This window comes from Convolutriloba macropyga, chromosome 4 (genome assembly GCF_964194025.1).
Source record: "Convolutriloba macropyga chromosome 4, txConMacr16.3, whole genome shotgun sequence".
Classification (NCBI taxonomy): domain Eukaryota; kingdom Metazoa; phylum Xenacoelomorpha; order Acoela; family Convolutidae; genus Convolutriloba; species Convolutriloba macropyga.
The window spans coordinates 16,248,446-16,266,354 of NC_134471.1; the positions used below are offsets into that span (position 1 = coordinate 16,248,446).

Here is a 17,909-nt window from a genome sequence, read left to right on the forward strand (position 1 = left end):
AAAATGCCAGAATTTTGAGGTGTATAACTAAAGAGAAAATATGGCTTAAAACACCTTAGGAACTTCGCAAAACCTCAATTGAAGACCCATATAACAAAACAATCAAAAAATAACTGCCAGATTGCCGGAAAATAGCCGCGGATGATTCGCAGAACCACGATTGGATTGAAAGAATAGAAAATACTAAAACACTGATTTTTGTACAAAAAATTCTTTAAGTGTGAAAAATTTTGATTTCATTTCGTAGTTCAGAGGATACAGGGGCTAATATCAATACAAATAGGCATTAGAAACGCTAACTAAGAAAGTCCAAGTAATGGGCATCTAAAATTGGGCTTTATGGGTTTATCCCGTTCTTATTTCTGATTTCGTTTTTTATACTGACTCTGTTCCATTTTGAATTGCTTTGGGCAACTGCTGCTTAAAAGCCTTTGAGCAAAGAGAGATGAGGGAAACTAGCCTTGAGAAGTCAAAAAGATTTCACGCAAAATGTGAAAAGCGGCAAAATGAGGTAAAGCGAAACAAATTTTTGCTCGACAAATTAAAAAAAAATAGCAGGACAAGTCCTAAAATACAATCCCAAGAATTTAATGAAAAACTTATACCTACCGTATCTCACCAGCAGATCCATTGAACAATGCAGCTAAAAATAAAAACAATTCCAAAAAACGAGAAATTAAAATAATCAAAAAACCTTAACAAAAATATAAGCATTGCTAAGACTGTAGAACCTTTTACACTATAGAACAAATTTGATGCTTTTCAATATGCTCATTAACCAACGCACAAGCAAAGAAAGGTTTCATGGCCAAAGAACATAGAAAAAAAAATAGAAATAAGACAAATACTTTACTGGCAAAAGCAAAATTTATAGAAAATTTCTTAATTTCGTAATATTAAAATTTGTCACTTTTTGTCTGTGTCCAGTAAAATAAATTTATTGGACCGAAAATATCAAAAAAATTAGAAAAGGACAAAAAAATTCAAAAACGGAAAACAATTGCCAATGACATGTTGCTAATGTGAAAAGCGGCAAAATGAGGTAAAGCGAAACAAATTTTTGCTCGACGAATTAAAAAAACATAGCAGGGCAAGCCCTAAAATACTATCCCAATATTTGAATGAAAAACTTATACCTACCGTATCTCACCAGCAGATCCATTGAACAATGCAGCTAAAAATAAAAACAATTCCAAAAAACGAGAAATTAAAATAATCAAAAAACCTTAACAAAAATATAAGCATTGCTAAGACTGTAGAACCTTTTACACTATAGAACAAATTTGATGCTTTTCAATATGCTCATTAACCAACGCACAAGCAAAGAAAGGTTTCATGGCCAAAGAACATAGAAAAAAAAATAGAAATAAGACAAATACTTTACTGGCAAAAGCAAAATTTATAGAAAATTTCTTAATTTCGTAATATTAAAATTTGTCACTTTTTGTCTGTGTCCAGTAAAATAAATTTATTGGACCGAAAATATCAAAAAAATTAGAAAAGGACAAAAAAATTCAAAAACGGAAAACAATTGCCAATGACATGTTGCTAATGTGAAAAGCGGCAAAATGAGGTAAAGCGAAACAAATTTTTGCTCGACGAATTAAAAAAACATAGCAGGGCAAGCCCTAAAATACTATCCCAATATTTGAATGAAAAACTTATACCTACCGTATCTCACCAGCAGATCCATTGAACAATGCAGCTAAAAATAAAAACAATTCCAAAAAACGAGAAATTAAAATAATCAAAAAACCTTAACAAAAATATAAGCATTGCTAAGACTGTAGAACCTTTTACACTATAGAACAAATTTGATGCTTTTCAATATGCTCATTAACCAACGCACAAGCAAAGAAAGGTTTCATGGCCAAAGAACATAGAAAAAAAAATAGAAATAAGACAAATACTTTACTGGCAAAAGCAAAATTTATAGAAAATTTCTTAATTTCGTAATATTAAAATTTGTCACTTTTTGTCTGTGTCCAGTAAAATAAATTTATTGGACCGAAAATATCAAAAAAATTAGAAAAGGACAAAAAAATTCAAAAACGGAAAACAATTGCCAATGACATGTTGCTAATGTGAAAAGCGGCAAAATGAGGTAAAGCGAAACAAATTTTTGCTCGACGAATTAAAAAAACATAGCAGGGCAAGCCCTAAAATACTATCCCAATATTTGAATGAAAAACTTATACCTACCGTATCTCACCAGCAGATCCATTGAACAATGCAGCTAAATATAAAAACAATTCCAAAAAGTGAGAAATTAAAATAATCAAAAGACCTCAACAAAAATATAAGCATTGCTAAGACTGTAGAACCTTTTACACTATAGAACAAATTTGATGCTTTTCAATATGCTCATTAACCAACGCACAAGCAAAGAAAGGTTCCATGCCAAAGAACATAGAAAAAATCTAGAAATATGACAAATACTTTACTGGCAAATGCAAAATTTATAGAAAATTTCTGAATTTCGAAATATTAAAATTTGTCACTTTTTGTCTGTGTCCAGTAAAAAAAATTTCATTGGACCGAAAAGAACAATAAAACTAGAAAAGGGCAAAAATTCAAAAACGGAAAACAATTGCCAATGACATGTTGCTAACATTTGTTAAATCAATTGCTTCAGAACCAATTGTCTCTTTCCAAGAGGCTATCCAGCAATCCAATTTCAAGCCATAAAAGTTTCATTGACTCATAAAGATCGATAAAATATACGAACATGACAATTTTCAGAAAGTTTGAAAAAAAATATATTGAATATCAAAAAATGGCAAAAATTCGTGATCAAAGTGTTGAAAACCATACTGTTGTCCATAGCAACTATACAATAACCTGCTATGAAACCCTGGAGGAGGCTGCCTCGCCACCGAAGCAAGAAAAATTGCAAAAATAATTCAACATTAAAAAATTGAAAATTCCATCAAAAAATTTGCTCGAATTGGTGATATTAAAACGCTGACATGAATTCCGACTCCTGAGGCTGAAAAAGTTCAAGTCACAAAATTTGCAAAAAATTTTAAAAAGTTGCTAAAAATTCTGAGATTAACAAGTTGAAAACCAGCCATTTCTGATAGAAACAATGCAGTAGCCTATTATTAAACCCCAGAAGAGGTTTTAAGGCTCCTGAGGCTAGAAAAACTCAAAAATCTGACAAAAATCTTCAAACATAACCAGCTAAAGTTGAGCAAATTGCTCTCAAACAACCGGCGAGCGGTAGGCTTCGTCAGTAGCTAGCCACGGTTTAATGAACCTAGCTTTAGCTTGATTCGACTGTGCAACTTTTAGTTTTGTAGCTTTGTTAGTAAATAAATCAAATAAAAAAGTGTTATTTTAAAAATTTGCAAATATTTACGAAACTAAAAAGAATAGCTTCCAGATTTCGCAGTGAAAATGTTCCAAACTATTTTTTGTCTCTGGAGTTATGTCAAGTAACCCATCTGCAAGACTTGAAAAGCTTCGTTGGCCACTAATGATAGTTAAACTCAGAAAAGGACAAAATTATTCATAAATTTCGAAAACAATAGCAAATTTCAATAAAACCTTGCTACAACTTAGGATATTAAAATCTTCAAATCCATTCTAGCCTCCTTTTTCCAGCTTTCAATAGTTTCACTGGCTCATGAAGATCCATAAACTTGGAACATAACAATTTTAAAAAAAAATTGAAATTAAATTTTATCAGAAAAGTGCTAAACCTGGAGTCATTAAAATATTGATAACTATTCCATTAACTCTAAAAACTATGCGACAGCTTATCTTGAAGTCTTCCGGAAGTCCCTAGAACCCTGGTGCCGGAAAAACGATGAAATCAAAAAGATAAGACAAAATTGCAAATATTTTCTAAAAATTGCTGATATTAAAAACTTGAAAAAAATTCCATTACATATAGAAGCTATGCAGTAACCTATAATCAAACCCTAGAGGAGGTTATGAGGCTTTTGAGGCTGGAGAAACTTAAAAACCGGCAAAAAAAAACTTTCAAAAAACATAAAATGCAAGTTTTATCAAAAAATTGATAAAATTTGTCATATTAAAAAATTGAAAACTATTCCATGGCTATTCAAATTTTTTCATTGACACTTATTATCAAACCCTTAAGAACTTTTTCTCGCCCCTGCGGCTGGAAAGACCTGAATAATGAAACATAAGTGTCCAAAAAATAGAAAAAATTTGCACGTTTGTCAAAAAAATGTGAAATTCGTGATGTTAAAACGTTGAAAAACATTCCATTACATTTAGAAACTATAAAAAAACATATTTTCAAGCCCTAGAGGAGGTTTCTAGGCTCTCTAGGCTGAAGCAACTTAAAAACCGACAAAGATTTTAAAAAACTTAAAATGCAAGTTTTATCAAAAAAATTGATAAAATTTGTCGTATTAAAAAAATGATAGCTATTCCGTGGCAACTGAAGTTTTTTTTCAGTAACTTATTATCCAACCCTTAAAGACGTTTTCTGTCGCCTGCGTCTGGAAAGACTCGGATAAGGAAAATAAATGTCCAAAAAATTTAAAAAAAAATTGCACGTTACAAAAAATTGCTAAAATTTGTGTTGTTAAAATGTTAAAACCATTCCACTACCATTAGAAACTATGTTGTAAACTATTATAAAACCCTAGAAGAGGTTCCTTGACACCCAGGGCTAAAAATACTCAAAAAATTACAAAATGACAAACATTGTCAAAAAGCTTCAAAAAAATTGTGAAATTTAGTACAAAATTGCGTGTATTTAGCGATCGGTTGTTCGTCAGTAGCCGCGGCGGGGGGGGGGGGGGGGCTTAAACTGGGGGCTGATGGGGTGGGGGGGCTGTGGGGGCAATAGTGGGGGGGGGGTCAACAGTAGGGGTGTCTTTTACCTGTAAGAACCGCTCTTCGCACCATAAGACCATAAGTATAAGTCTCCAAAACGGTTTTGGCTGAAGCAGAGCTGAAAGACACTAAGAGCACTTAATGCCAGCTGGGCGCTACCTGTTATCCCGTTTTGAGGACGAAATGTTAAAAGCGTCAGCAGGAAAATCGGTCAAGCAAAAAATTGCATCAAAAGACCGACAGGACTAATATAATTGCTACAAACTTCGTTGGAGAGCAATTAAAAAAAACTTGAAAACAAAACTGCAAACATTTGTAACATTTTGCGTGTTTATGTTTGCAGCACCAAAACGTATAGCTCATAAAAAAAATTATGTCATGCAAATGACCTTACTCAGCTTTTACGAACGTCAATTTAAGACTGATCAAACAAAAAGACGAAAACCAGAAAAATTGCACCACTTTGGGCTCAAAGACTCCTAAAATTGACCTTTTAACCTGAAATGTCCCAGAAGCTGCAACACTTTAAGCACTTGAAAGACTACTAAAACCAGCTTTGGGCCTCTGATGAAACGTAACGCGTACTGTACTGGGCCTTACCTGTTTATCCCGTTATGCAAGATCAAAGTCATTGAAAAATGTGTGAACACATCTTACAAAAAAATAATAAAAGACAAAAACCCCAATACAATCCAATTCTTGGATTGTAAAAAACAGGAGCACTACAAAATAAGGCTGATATGAGGGCGGCTATTAAAAATGACAAAACGTGAAAAAAGTCACCATTTTGCTCTAAAAACGCCTAAAAACGGCGCTTTCATCTTGAAAATGGGCCGGGCCTTCCTAGCAGCTTCAGCACTCTGAGTAACTAAATGACTACTAAAATCCAGCTTATGGCCTCTTCATGTCTCCCAAAAGCTCAAAGTCAAGGAAATGATAACATCCTACAAAAATAAAGACAGAGCACGAATACAATTTAATTCGGGTACAAAAGATAGCACTCAACATCTTTCTAGCAACATCAAAATATGAATTAACAAGCAACATGACAATCTTATATTCTCTGTGCTTTTGAAGAAAACAGAAGTCCTGACCTATAACTCAAAGAAAGTTGATTGACTTAACAAAAAACGACCTAAAATTAATATTTCAAAAACTGTAAATGTTTGTCGTTCAATTCAGTAAAAACTGAGCTTTATAACCTCGAAGTGTCACTTCATGATAGAAAAACCTGTATAAAAGCTGCAGATGAAATAGTAAACACAAAAAGCAGTTGCAAAAAGTTTTAAAACAAGATTAATTAGGCAAAAACAAATTGAAAAAATATTGACAAAATTGATAAATTGGGCCAAGGCTTTGATTAAAACTTCTGCATTTTAATTAACAGACAAAACTCAAAAATAATGTCTATCAAATACCCACCGCAGCCACCCAAACATCTAAGTTCAGTCAAAAACTTCACAAAATGCAACGGAACATTGAAGATTTTAAAAACTACGGACAAAAGTACAAAAGCAGAACATAAACGACTAACGTCGGGCAAATTCCTCTCAAAGGACCTGCGAGCGGTTGCCTTCGGAATTAGTCAACTGGATCTTAGGGATGCAGGCCTTTGGGGGGTTACCGCTGTGTGTGTGTGGGGGGGGGGGGGAGGACGGTCAAGCCGTGTGGGGTAGGGTTGGGAATGCTAGATGAGAGGGGGCTCAAATACAGGTAAAGGAGGGTGGTGGACAATGACTGAAATAAGAGGCGTCAAACTAAGATTAAGAAACGCCCGTCACACCATGAAACATTCTCCTCAAAACAGTTTTGGTGAATCGTATTCTTGGAGTATAGTAGGGCTTAGGGCTCTAAGAGAACTTAATGCAGCCTCCAAGCGCTGCCTGTTTATCCCGTTTTTGAAGATGAAGAGTCAAATGGGTCAGAAGAAAAATCGGTTAAGCGAAAAATCGGTCAAGCAAAAAATTGCATGAAAAGACCACAGTACTATTATAATTGCTGCAAACTTTGTTTGCGAGCTATTAAAAATTGCCAAAAAAAAACAGCTCGAAATTGCGCCTTAAATTCTAACATTTGCTTCAGATGATCAAAAATGCTTCCAAACGTACTATTGCTAGCTAAGATATTTGAGACAAACTACCAAAACAGACCAAAAATTGAAAATACCGCTCTGAAAAGGCCGTACGTGATTAAGAAGTATTGATTGCTAAGCTCTAGATTTTTTCACAACTTTTCTCTGTCTCTCAAAATACTGAATCAACAAAGAGCACTCTAAATTCTCTCTCTGCGCTTGACTTTTGTCCAGCAAATTGACCTAAACACTTCTTTTCACGAGCGGCATTTGATTTCCTGTAATATAGAAGTCACCGATTAAAAACAAAACAGATTACAATAGCTACTCTTAAAAGACAGCGCCACAATACAATTCAAATTCTTTGACTTTTAAAGTAAAGGAGAGCCCTTACATAAATAATGAGAGAGCGACAGCGACTATTAATAATTGCTACAAACTTCGTTTGAGAGCAATTAAAAACAACTACGTGATTTCTTAATTTTAAATTCAAAAAGCCTTGCAGCGTGGGCTAAATTTGTCAGATCGTATTTGGAAGGCTTAGAAATTCGACGCATGAAAATTGCTTTTCACAATTCAACGCTCCTTAGCATTCTCAGCGCATTGCAAAACTTTTCGAATTAATATTTAGAACTGCAATCACAATGAGACTTCATGGAAAATCTTGTTTCATGGAGCTGCACGAGACTATGCAGTTATAAATAAAAACCAAAACCCACTAACATTGGTCAAATTGGAGACCAATAACGTTCTCAGAGAGCACCTTAATGACCTCGGCCTTTACCACATTATCCCGGTTCAGAAAGTTGGCCACACCAGAAGTCGATAAATCAAAAAATTGCATGAAAAACTACCCAAATAATTGCTCGAAACTTCGTTTCTGAGGAATTAAAAACATGACCAACTAACATCGATCGAACTGTTTTGATGCGACATACGGTAGAAGTTTCGATCGTATCCGTATCTTGAACGTGGGGAGCGGGGCACTGCTTGGGTATCCGCGCAACATTTTGATTACACAGATTTATTGGGAACAATTGATCGATTCTCTTTGTTATTTGATTTTCATTTCAGGAGAAAAGGAGATTTAAAAACATCTAATTTTCCAACAGCTAACACAATAACAAGACTAATTGGCAAACATTGGGGGAGATTTTTCATCAATTTTGTCGACGTTGCATTCGTTCTCATTGGTTTTTTACACACTGCTCAGCCCTATCACTCTGGTTTGAAGCCAATAATTTGGTAATAACTTTCAATTTATCAAAAAAGGTATTATTGTGCTCAAAGCATGGATGGGGAGCCTTCTTATTTGCTAACAGCTGCAATTTGCAAGTATTAGAGCTCGTGTTCAAAATGATTACTACGACTGCATATCACACAGTTCATAAAACCAGGCAGTAATTTTCGTTATGATGATCAAAAGTAATGCGATTTCTTATTAGGCAATTGAAAGCGAGTCTAGCATTATTCAAACATAGCCGGCAGATTGCCAGAATAGCTGCGAAAGAACAGACCTGCGTGCCAGAGATAGAAACAGATATAGAGATAGAAACAGATATAGATCTTAATTGAAAAAAAAAATCGACGCCGCTCAAAAAACTAGGTAAAAAACATCCAGGGATAAATTAATAAAATTTGTTAAAATTCATTCCGCAGAAGCCACTTATTAAGTTCTTTTACTGCACATATAATTTCCTTTGACCTCAAACAAATTCAAATAAAACTTCAGTTTTAGAGTGCAAAAGTCATTTTATTGAGTGATGTAAGTCACGTATGATCAAAATCTAGTCACGCAAATAACCTAAAAACTTTTGCTAAAGCGAGTGAGAAAAGACGACACGCGCGCAAATGCCGTTAGCGAGAGGAAGAAGTCATTCAGAAAATTTGACTTCTTCAGCTTTGCTGTGTGAACAAATGTAAAACGAATAAAGAGCGTCAGACGACGAAACAAAAAAAAACATAGCAGGACAAGTCCTGACGTACAATTCAAAGAATTTTCATTGACTACACAGAAAAACTAGACCTAGAAAAGACTATCAGTGAATTAAGAAAACCATTTTTAAAAAAAATCAGAACATACCCGGCAGATTGCCGGAAAATAGCCGCCGTTGATTCCAATAAGCATGATTAGGATTGAAAGAATAGAAGATATTGAAAAAAAGTTTTTTTGTAAAAAAAAAACATTTTTTAAGTCCGATTTATTTTGATGGCATTTCGTAGTTGAACATACTTCTGTTTCTTAAAAAGAGGCTACAGGGTTATTATCAATACCAATAAGCATTAGAAATGGTAACTAAGACTTATAGGAACGATGTTCAAAAAGCGGGCATCTAAAATTGGGCTTTATGGGTTTATCCCGTTTCTATTTCTGACTTCAATTTTTTACACTGAATCTGTTCATTTTGAATTGCTTTGCTGAGCAACTGATGTTCAAAATCACTTTTAGCAGAATGAGAGAAGAGAAACTAGCTTAGAGAAGTCAAAAAGATTTCACGCAAAATGTTGAAAAAGCGGCAAAATGAGGTAAAGCGAAACATTTTTTTATTCGACGAAGTAAAAAATTATAGCAGGACAAGTCCTGAAATACAATTCAAAGAATTGAATGAAAAACTCAGACGTACTCTACCTGACCAGCAGATCAATTGAACAATTCAGCCAGAACACAAACAAAATCATCTCAAAAAATTGAGAAATTAAAAGAATCAAAACTAAACAAAATATAATCATTGCTAAAACTCAAAGCTTTCAAACCTAAGGCAAAATTTTTTGTATCTGAAATCCGTCCCATATTATATCTGCAAGACCTGAAAAATATTCATTGGCCCTTGAAGATCGATGATTAACTCGAAAATGACCAAAAAATTTAAGAAAAAAAAATCAATTGCAAATTATCAGAACATGTTGCTAAAAATTGTGATATAAATATTTTCAGAATCATTTCTATGTCTCTTGAGGCTAGCCAGTAACCTAATTCCATGCTTTAAAAACTCATTGGCTCATAGATCGATAGGCAATTTTTAGAAAAAATTCCAAACATCAAAAAAAAGAAATTCGCTCTATTAAAATGTTGAAAGCCATTCAATTGCACCCTAGCATTTAATAAATTTTTAATAACATACTATCAAACACTGGATGAGGTTACCTGTCTACTGAGACAAGTAAAAATAAATAAAATACAAATGTTTTGAAAAAACTTGAAAAAAATTGCAAATTTTATCCAAAATCTTCCAAAAGTCGAAAGGTTAAATTGTTGAAAACAAATCCATTGAAATTAAAAACCATGCAGTAACTTTTTATAAGAACGTGGAATAGGTTTCTCGCACTTGAGAATGGACGAATATCAAAAACTGACAAAAACTTTAAGAAACCTTAAAAAAATTGCAGATTTTATCAAAAAAAAAGCTAAAATTCGAGACACTAAAATGTTAAAAACCATTCTTTTGTTATTGGAAACTATGAAGTGCCCTATTAACAAACCTCAAAGGAGAATGCCTGGTCCTTGACGCTGGAAAAACTGAAAAAAAATGACAAAAATTTTCAAAAACCTGAAAAAAATGCGAATTTTGTCTAAAAAAAATTGCTTAAATTTGTGATATTAAAAAGATGAAACTTATTCCATGGCAACCAAAAATTTTTCAGTAACTTATCATCCAACCACTAAGGAGGTTTTCTGGCCCCTGGGACTCAAACAACTTGAATAATGACAATAAATGTCAAAAAAAATATGAAAAAATTGCAAGCTTTGTCAAAAAATGCTAAAATTCATGATGGCAAAAAGTTGAAAACCATTCCATTACCAGTAGAAAATATGCAGTAATCTATCATCAATCCCTTTATCAAACTCTAGAGGAGGTTTCTTGGCACCTAGGGCTAAAAAACTCAAAAAATGACAAAAATTTTCAAAAAACCTGAAAACAAATTGCAAAAATTAGTATCCTTTCGCGAGTTTGTTTGTAGTACCAAAACTTATAGCTCATAAAATGGTCATAACAAGCAATTTTGTGTCGCAAACGAGCTTAATCAACTTTTAAAAAGTTCAACCTAAGACTAAGTAAACAAAGAAACTCAAAAAAAATATCACAAAAAACTTGAAAATTGCGCTATTTTGAGCCCAAAAACTCCTAAAAATGACTTTTTAACCTTAAATTAAGGCCATTCCAGCAACTCCACCACTAAAAGCACTTGAAGAAATACTAAAGACCACATTGGGCCTCTAATGAAACTTAATGCCCGCTGGGCTTTACCTGTTTATCACGTTTTGAACGATCAAAGTCATTGAAAAATGTGTGAACACATCTTAAAAAAAATACAGCGCACCAATACAATTCAAATTCTTTGAATTGTGAAAAATAGGAGCGCTATAATAGCCGGCTGAGAAGATGAGGGCGGCTATTAAACAAAAAAATAAGAAAGAACAGAAAATCAATATCAAAATGCCGCATGTGAACAAAAAAACCTCTAGCGAGAAATGAAAATTAAAATTCAAACAAAAAACTAAGCCTAGAATGAGCTGCGAATGGATTGGGAAAACCATTTAGAAAAAAAATCCGATCCACAATATTGAAAAAACAGTAAAAATCAGAGTGAAATTGTCGCATGTGAACAAAAAACCACTACCGAGAAACCGAATTTTTGTTCAAACACCGTTTTCTAACTCTACTTTAAAATTAGAGCGAAAAAATTTCACGCCGCAAAACCACTCGCTTTTTCGCTCCATTTCCTGTTTTGGCGTGACCAAAATCACTACTCCAATTTGACTTCAAAAATCATGAAAATGTGTGAACAGATCTTTAAAAAAAGACAGCGCCCCAATACAATTCAAATTCTTTGAATTGTAAAAAAACCAAGAGCACCGCAATATAGCTACGCTCAGCTTACAGCTTCGCAGCTATAATCAATATTCGATCACTAATTTTTGACGTGAGGTCATTAATTGCTTGAGATCACATCGCTGAGTTTATTCATCAATCAGTGCCACGTTCAGGCAAACCACATACAACGGGTTGTTTTACGACACTCGAAGCACTTACACTTTATTTTTTGAACTTTGGGTTTCCATGCTGAGCACCACAAAGACCCGACACACGGATCTGACAAACCTACGCACAACTAGCATCGTCTCAGCGTAGTTATTCGCACTTCCGCCATCTTTCTCCTTCTTCAGCTGAGACACCAACGTCTCACACAGCTTCTCCAAAGTCACAAATCCAGTATCATTTTTACATTTGACTATCAGTTTGTATGTGAATGCATCCAACTTCGCCGAGCCCGTTTGACTTTTCAGGTAGGCGCTCTGCTGCGGCGAGAGGTCGTCGTATAAACCGAGACCCGCATTACTTGCAGATGAACCCGCCATTGCATCATCTCCACCAAGAACAACAGAATTGTTTGCATTTTGTAACATGAGTGACGATACTGCTTTCCAATTGACCACAGTTTGACACAAAGCCATTCGACAGAACTTCGGAGGGTCCAAATTATGATCGGGCATTCCGTCTAAGTTCTCGGTCTCAACCGGGTGATGGCGACTACTGTTTTTATTAGCATTACTTCCCGAGCCTCCGATTCCAACACCGCCGCTTTTCGCCAAACCAGATTGCTCCAGCATTTGTCTGGAGATGGTGTTGACCAGACATAGGAGTAAGTGTTCACCTTTTCGATTAGGAACTGCTGCTAGATTTGTGTGTTGAAGGAGTTCAACAAGCAGATCGTAGCGGGCTTTTTGGTCGCCCTCAATGAGAGCACAGCATCGTCCTCGTCTCCAGCAATCGCAGTACGCAGTAGGCCAAATCTTCTTTAGCTTACAATCGTGCCCTAAAGAGTTAAATCAAACCACATTTCGTCTGCTGTCATCGTCAAAACATGCAACTACCACACATAAAAAACATACACGGCAGATTGCCGGAAAATAGCCGCCGTTGATTCCAATAAGCATGATTGGGATTGAAAGAATAGAAGATATCGAAAAAAAGATTTTTGTGCAAAAACATTTTTTAAGTCCGATTTATTTTGATGGCATTTCGTAGTTGAACATAACGTACTTCTGTTTCTTAGAGAGAGGCTACAGGGGCTACTATCAATACCAATAAGCATAAGAGATGGTAACTAAGACTTATAGGAACGACGTTCAAATAGCGGGCATCTAAAATTGGGCTTTATGGGTTTATCCCGTTTCTATTTCTGACTTCAGTTTTTTATTCTGACTCTGTTCATTTTGAATTGCTTTGCTGAGCAACTGGTGTTTAAATTCATTTTTAGCAGAATGAGAAAAGAGAGAAACTAGCCTTGAGAAGTCAAAAAGATTTCACGCAAAATGAAAAAGCGGCAAAATGGTAAAGCGAAAAAAAGCTCGACGAAGTAAAAAAAAAACCCAGCCGGAAGAATTCCGGAAGCAACTCGAAGCGTCAGAACTTCACTAACAAAACCGTAATTGCGACGGAAGCAACTACCTTTTGTATTAAACCATTAACTCACTATCTCTCCAGGGCTGCTCTAAAAATTGGTGAAACTTAAACCACTGTCAAAAAGAGAAACAAAATGCAGCAAAATTTTATATTATTGAAAACGTTAGGGTAACGTTTAAAAATCCAAAATAATTAAGGTGGCCAAAAAATCTGATAGTCTGAAAAAGCTGACAAGGTTATCAATAGCCCTCAAATAATTCATGATTCTAATCTGAAAAAGGTCGCGAAAGCAAACGGCAGATAATAATCTTAGAAACTAAGTTAAATCTTTCAAAATGAAAAGCTCAAATTTAAGAATCAGAAAACACCTATAATTACACTTCTAATCACTGCGATAATCACTGCGATAAAGACAAAAAACAACACACGCCTGTTTTCTTCTACATAAGCTAGACAACATGATTTTATACTAAATCAAAAAGAAAATTGATCATAGAAAAGACATAAGTAGCAGAATATTCAAAGGCAAAAAATCGTTTTAATTAATACCAAGGCCGGGAGAAAGCTGTAGTAATTAGTCATAAGTGAAAGTTTTGGAAAAAGCTTGCTATCAAACTCTCAGTACTCTCTTATGTTGAATGAAATCAATTGCAAACCAAAGAAATGACGAAAATCTAAAAAAAAACTGAAATCATTCAATTTTTACAGATGAAAAAATCAATATACCGAAAATAAATTTAGGTGCCAGGACAAAACTGGAATGATACTCACTAGAATGTTAAAATGGGCACAATGTAAGGAACACCGTAACAAGAAGACATTCTTGATTTTTGAAAAATAAAAATGAATTTAAAAATTTCAAGAAAAACGAATACATTTCATTGTTCAGCATTCAAGACCTAGAAAAGATATTTAGTCATCCGATCAAAGATCTATCCTCCTGAAGAGAACAAAAAATAGGAAAAAGCAGAATTCATAAATACGAAATATTGAAACATTTTGCAAAAAAAAGTGGTCAAAGAACTTTTAAGTCAAGACTGCAATTAAGAAAAAGTTTTAACTGTTTTTTCCAAACTTAACGCCAAAAAATGATTAAATTTTTATTGAAACGAAATTAAAGTCCCTCATGTTGCACAAAGAAACTATTTCTAGCAATTACAACCAAAATACAAACGAAAAACTGACAAAAATCGGAAAAAAAACTACTAAAATCGGATTAGCATATGTGCAATTTTATGAAACAAAAATACATCGAGGTAGAAAGAGGAATTGAGTATAGGAATTATCAAAGAGAATTTGCCATATCAACTAATTTTTGACAAAAAGACGGTTAAAAGATCCAAAAATGAAGAAATTAATATAAAAAAAGCCAAAAATTAACTAAAAAATCAAGAATTATGTGCCAATTTTCAACTTGAAACGCATTTTCAGGCTCTGCAAAACACCGTGGTATCAATTTCCGAGGTTGACATTTCAATATAGTATCAAATAAAATTTATTTCTACAAGAAACCAAATTAAAAGCAAAAAAAATTGGGCCATTTAGACGAAAAAACGGTTAAAAACGGTCATCTATGTGCAATTCAGTCAAAAACTACCTTCCAAAGCCAAAAAGTCATTCACTAAATGCAGCGCATGATCAAAAAACTTCTCTCGCTTAGCGAAAATCTGTTCACCAAGACAGCTTTTCTCACTTTCGCTTTAAGGTCAAAATGCCGCGTGATCAAATCTACTTCCTGTAAAAAAAAAACCCGAGAGAAAACCAATACTCTTCTTCGAGTCGTAAAAAAATAGGAGCGCTATAATAGCTGGCTGAGAAGATGAGGGCGGCTATTAATAAATTAAAATAGAGGCCGATTTGTCCCCGACTGGTCCCTCCTTTCAACACCATCACGTTCTATCATTTCAACGCCATCACGTTCTTTGAATGCAATTTAATATCGCGGTCTGCTTCATCCCACCCAATTTACGATTTTCTTTAAATACTACATGAGACACCCTCCGACAAAGATATCAAACTGTGCTCACCTTTATGACAAGTCTTAGCGCATTCTGTACAACAGCAGTAAGTGTCATGCAATCCACACGTTCTGCACTCGAATATATCCTGGTTAATGTGCAGACTTCCAGTCCAGGTAAAACTGCAGTTGTCGTTTCCACACACCATGTAAAGAGGTGAATAGTCTGGATCGTCCCTTCTCAACATCTGTTGTTGATGCTGCTGTTGACCACTGATTGGAGCTGCAGCTCGACCATTGTTGATGGCAATTATGCCGCTGCTAGCGCCGTTTACATTGGCCGCCAACTGTCTAGCTCGCGACGCACAAGCGGGAGGGAACACCATGCTCATGAGAAGCTCCTAAAGTACGCACATTCAAGCTGAATCATCATTATAAATTTATGAACAAATTTTGATCTTCGGTGTTTACAAATAAACAAATTTAAAATAACCACTCCAAAACTTCTGCCCACTAAATGTTAATTAAAAATTGCTTGCCTTTTATTTACTTCGCGTCGTCTTTGTTTTATTGACCAACATGAAAAGGGCTTTGAGTATCCTCAAACGACCTTAATATTAAGAGTAAGATCTTAATATTAAGATTCATTAAGAGTTTGAGTTGAGTCACATTTATGGAAAAACTCATCAATTCAGCTAAAAGCTCACTGCTGGTGAGTGCAACAAAAAAGACCAGGCCCAAAAACAAAACTCTGGGTTATGTCTAAAATAACACAGAGTGAGGATAAAACTAGCCCAGAAAAGTATTTAAAAAAAACTTTCACGCAAAGAAAAAATGAATAGGTTGTGAAATAAGGTAAAGCGAAACAAATTTTTGTTCGACGATGTTAAAGAAAGTCTCGTTATAATTGCCAGCAGAAAATATGAAGACGCCTATTTAACATAAACGACTACCGTTGTAAAAGTTTCTCTCGCACAACAAGCGGATGCACAGGGAGATCGCCCTTTAAACCATGAAAATTTAGCTCCTCAAGTGTTCTTCAGTAGCTTGGGTAAAACGCATAATTAAATCTTATCAAATGTAACACGGCATATTACCCGAAAAATAGCCTTCATTGGTTCTCAAGAGCCCGATTGGGAATGAAAAAACAAAACGAAAAAAGATGAACAAAAATATTCTTCAAGTGCAAACCATTTTGGATGTCATTCATGCTGACATTGAGTTAAACATTATCCTGTTTCTTAATAAGCCGATGAAGGAGCTAATATCAATACCAATAAGCACTAAAGATGATAATTAAGAAATACAAGAACAACGTTCAAGTAGCTGACATCTAAAATTGGGCTTTATACCGTTTTAATTTTTGGTTTTATCCCGTTATAATTTTGATTTCATTTTCACAACTCCGTTCATTTCAGACTGCTTTGCTGATCAACTGCTACTTAAAAGCACTTTGGGCCGAACGAGCGAAGAATAAAACTAGCCAAAGGATGTCAAAAATTTCTCCTAGATTTATGTTTTAAATACTGCTAACACCTTTAAAAAATTCATTCACGTATCCTTAGAATGCGTAGACAATACAAGCTTGTGGCATTCAATGTCCGATTAGCAAAAAAGGGGAAAAACTGAAGCAATTGGTAAATATCAATTTTTGTAAGTGGCTTCAAAGTAACAAAAACCACAAAACTACATACCAGAATTATTATGGACAACATACCATAAAACGTTAGAATTCATAAAAATATCTTTTAGCAAATCTAATGGCAAAAAAACGCAATACAGAAGTGCAAACAAGGACAAGATTCACAAAATCGCTAAAACATTGCAAAACAAACGGCTTCTCAGTCAATAGATCCCCAGCTAAAAGTTGGAGCCAAAAAAAAACATCAAAATTGCACAGAACCAGTAGGCCAATTAAAACTGTTAATTTTGAGACTTAGGAATAAGACCATCAGAAATACAAAAACATACCAAAAACAAGACTAAGAAGATTAACTTTCATTATAAACTGTCATCGACCAGCCTCAATGACAACCAATAACCTGTCAACTAACAAATTTTCAGCAACATCAGACTAAGACAGTCACCAAATCTGTGGCCCTTTAAAACCTGAAAACAATTTAAAAGTTTCTTTTTCTAAGATCTATGTTTATTTAAAACATAGCCGGCAAATTGCCGGAAAAAAGCCGCAATAGACGCTTGTGGCCTTCCATGAGTTGAAACAACTAAAGAAATAAGATAGACAGATCGACCAGGAGTCCTTTAATAGACCACTAGACGTTTTAGGTTAGATTCGGACTGTCAATTTTATGACACATAGGAATAGAAGTCACTGAAGTCAATTCCAAGAAGTCAGGTCGTAAGAATCATTGATGGAGACGACGAATTCAAAAAAAAACATAGCCGGTAGAATACCGGAAACGACTCAAATCGTCGTGCCTTATAATCTCTGGCCTAACCTTAGCAAAATCAGAACATCAAAATAGACAAGAGAAAAAAAAAGTAGCCCAACAAACCACATTAAAGTGTTAAAATGCCGACAATTTTTTAGGTGCGGGGGAGCTAGGTGGGGTGGGGTTGCTAGATAGGTTGGGGAGGTGGGTAGTGGGGAGGGGGTAGGTGGTGGTAGTTAAGTGAAGGGAGGGGGTAGTTTCGGGGG

The 17,909-nt window shown here is 34.7% G+C and overlaps 1 protein-coding gene across 4 annotated transcripts in view; it reads right to left on the bottom strand.

The window, feature by feature from the left end:
- Positions 1-17,909, bottom strand: part of LOC142337479 (E3 ubiquitin-protein ligase UBR5-like) — a 140,206-nt gene that overhangs the window by 32,932 nt on the left and 89,365 nt on the right. For all 4 annotated transcript variants that reach the window (XM_075386731.1, XM_075386730.1, XM_075386732.1 and 1 more), the window contains 2 exons: positions 15,321-15,651; positions 11,920-12,703 (listed from right to left, as the gene is read on the bottom strand). In XM_075386731.1, coding sequence (XP_075242846.1) covers positions 11,920-12,703; positions 15,321-15,651 — 1,115 coding nt within the window. The remainder of the gene's footprint in view (positions 1-11,919; positions 12,704-15,320; positions 15,652-17,909) is intronic.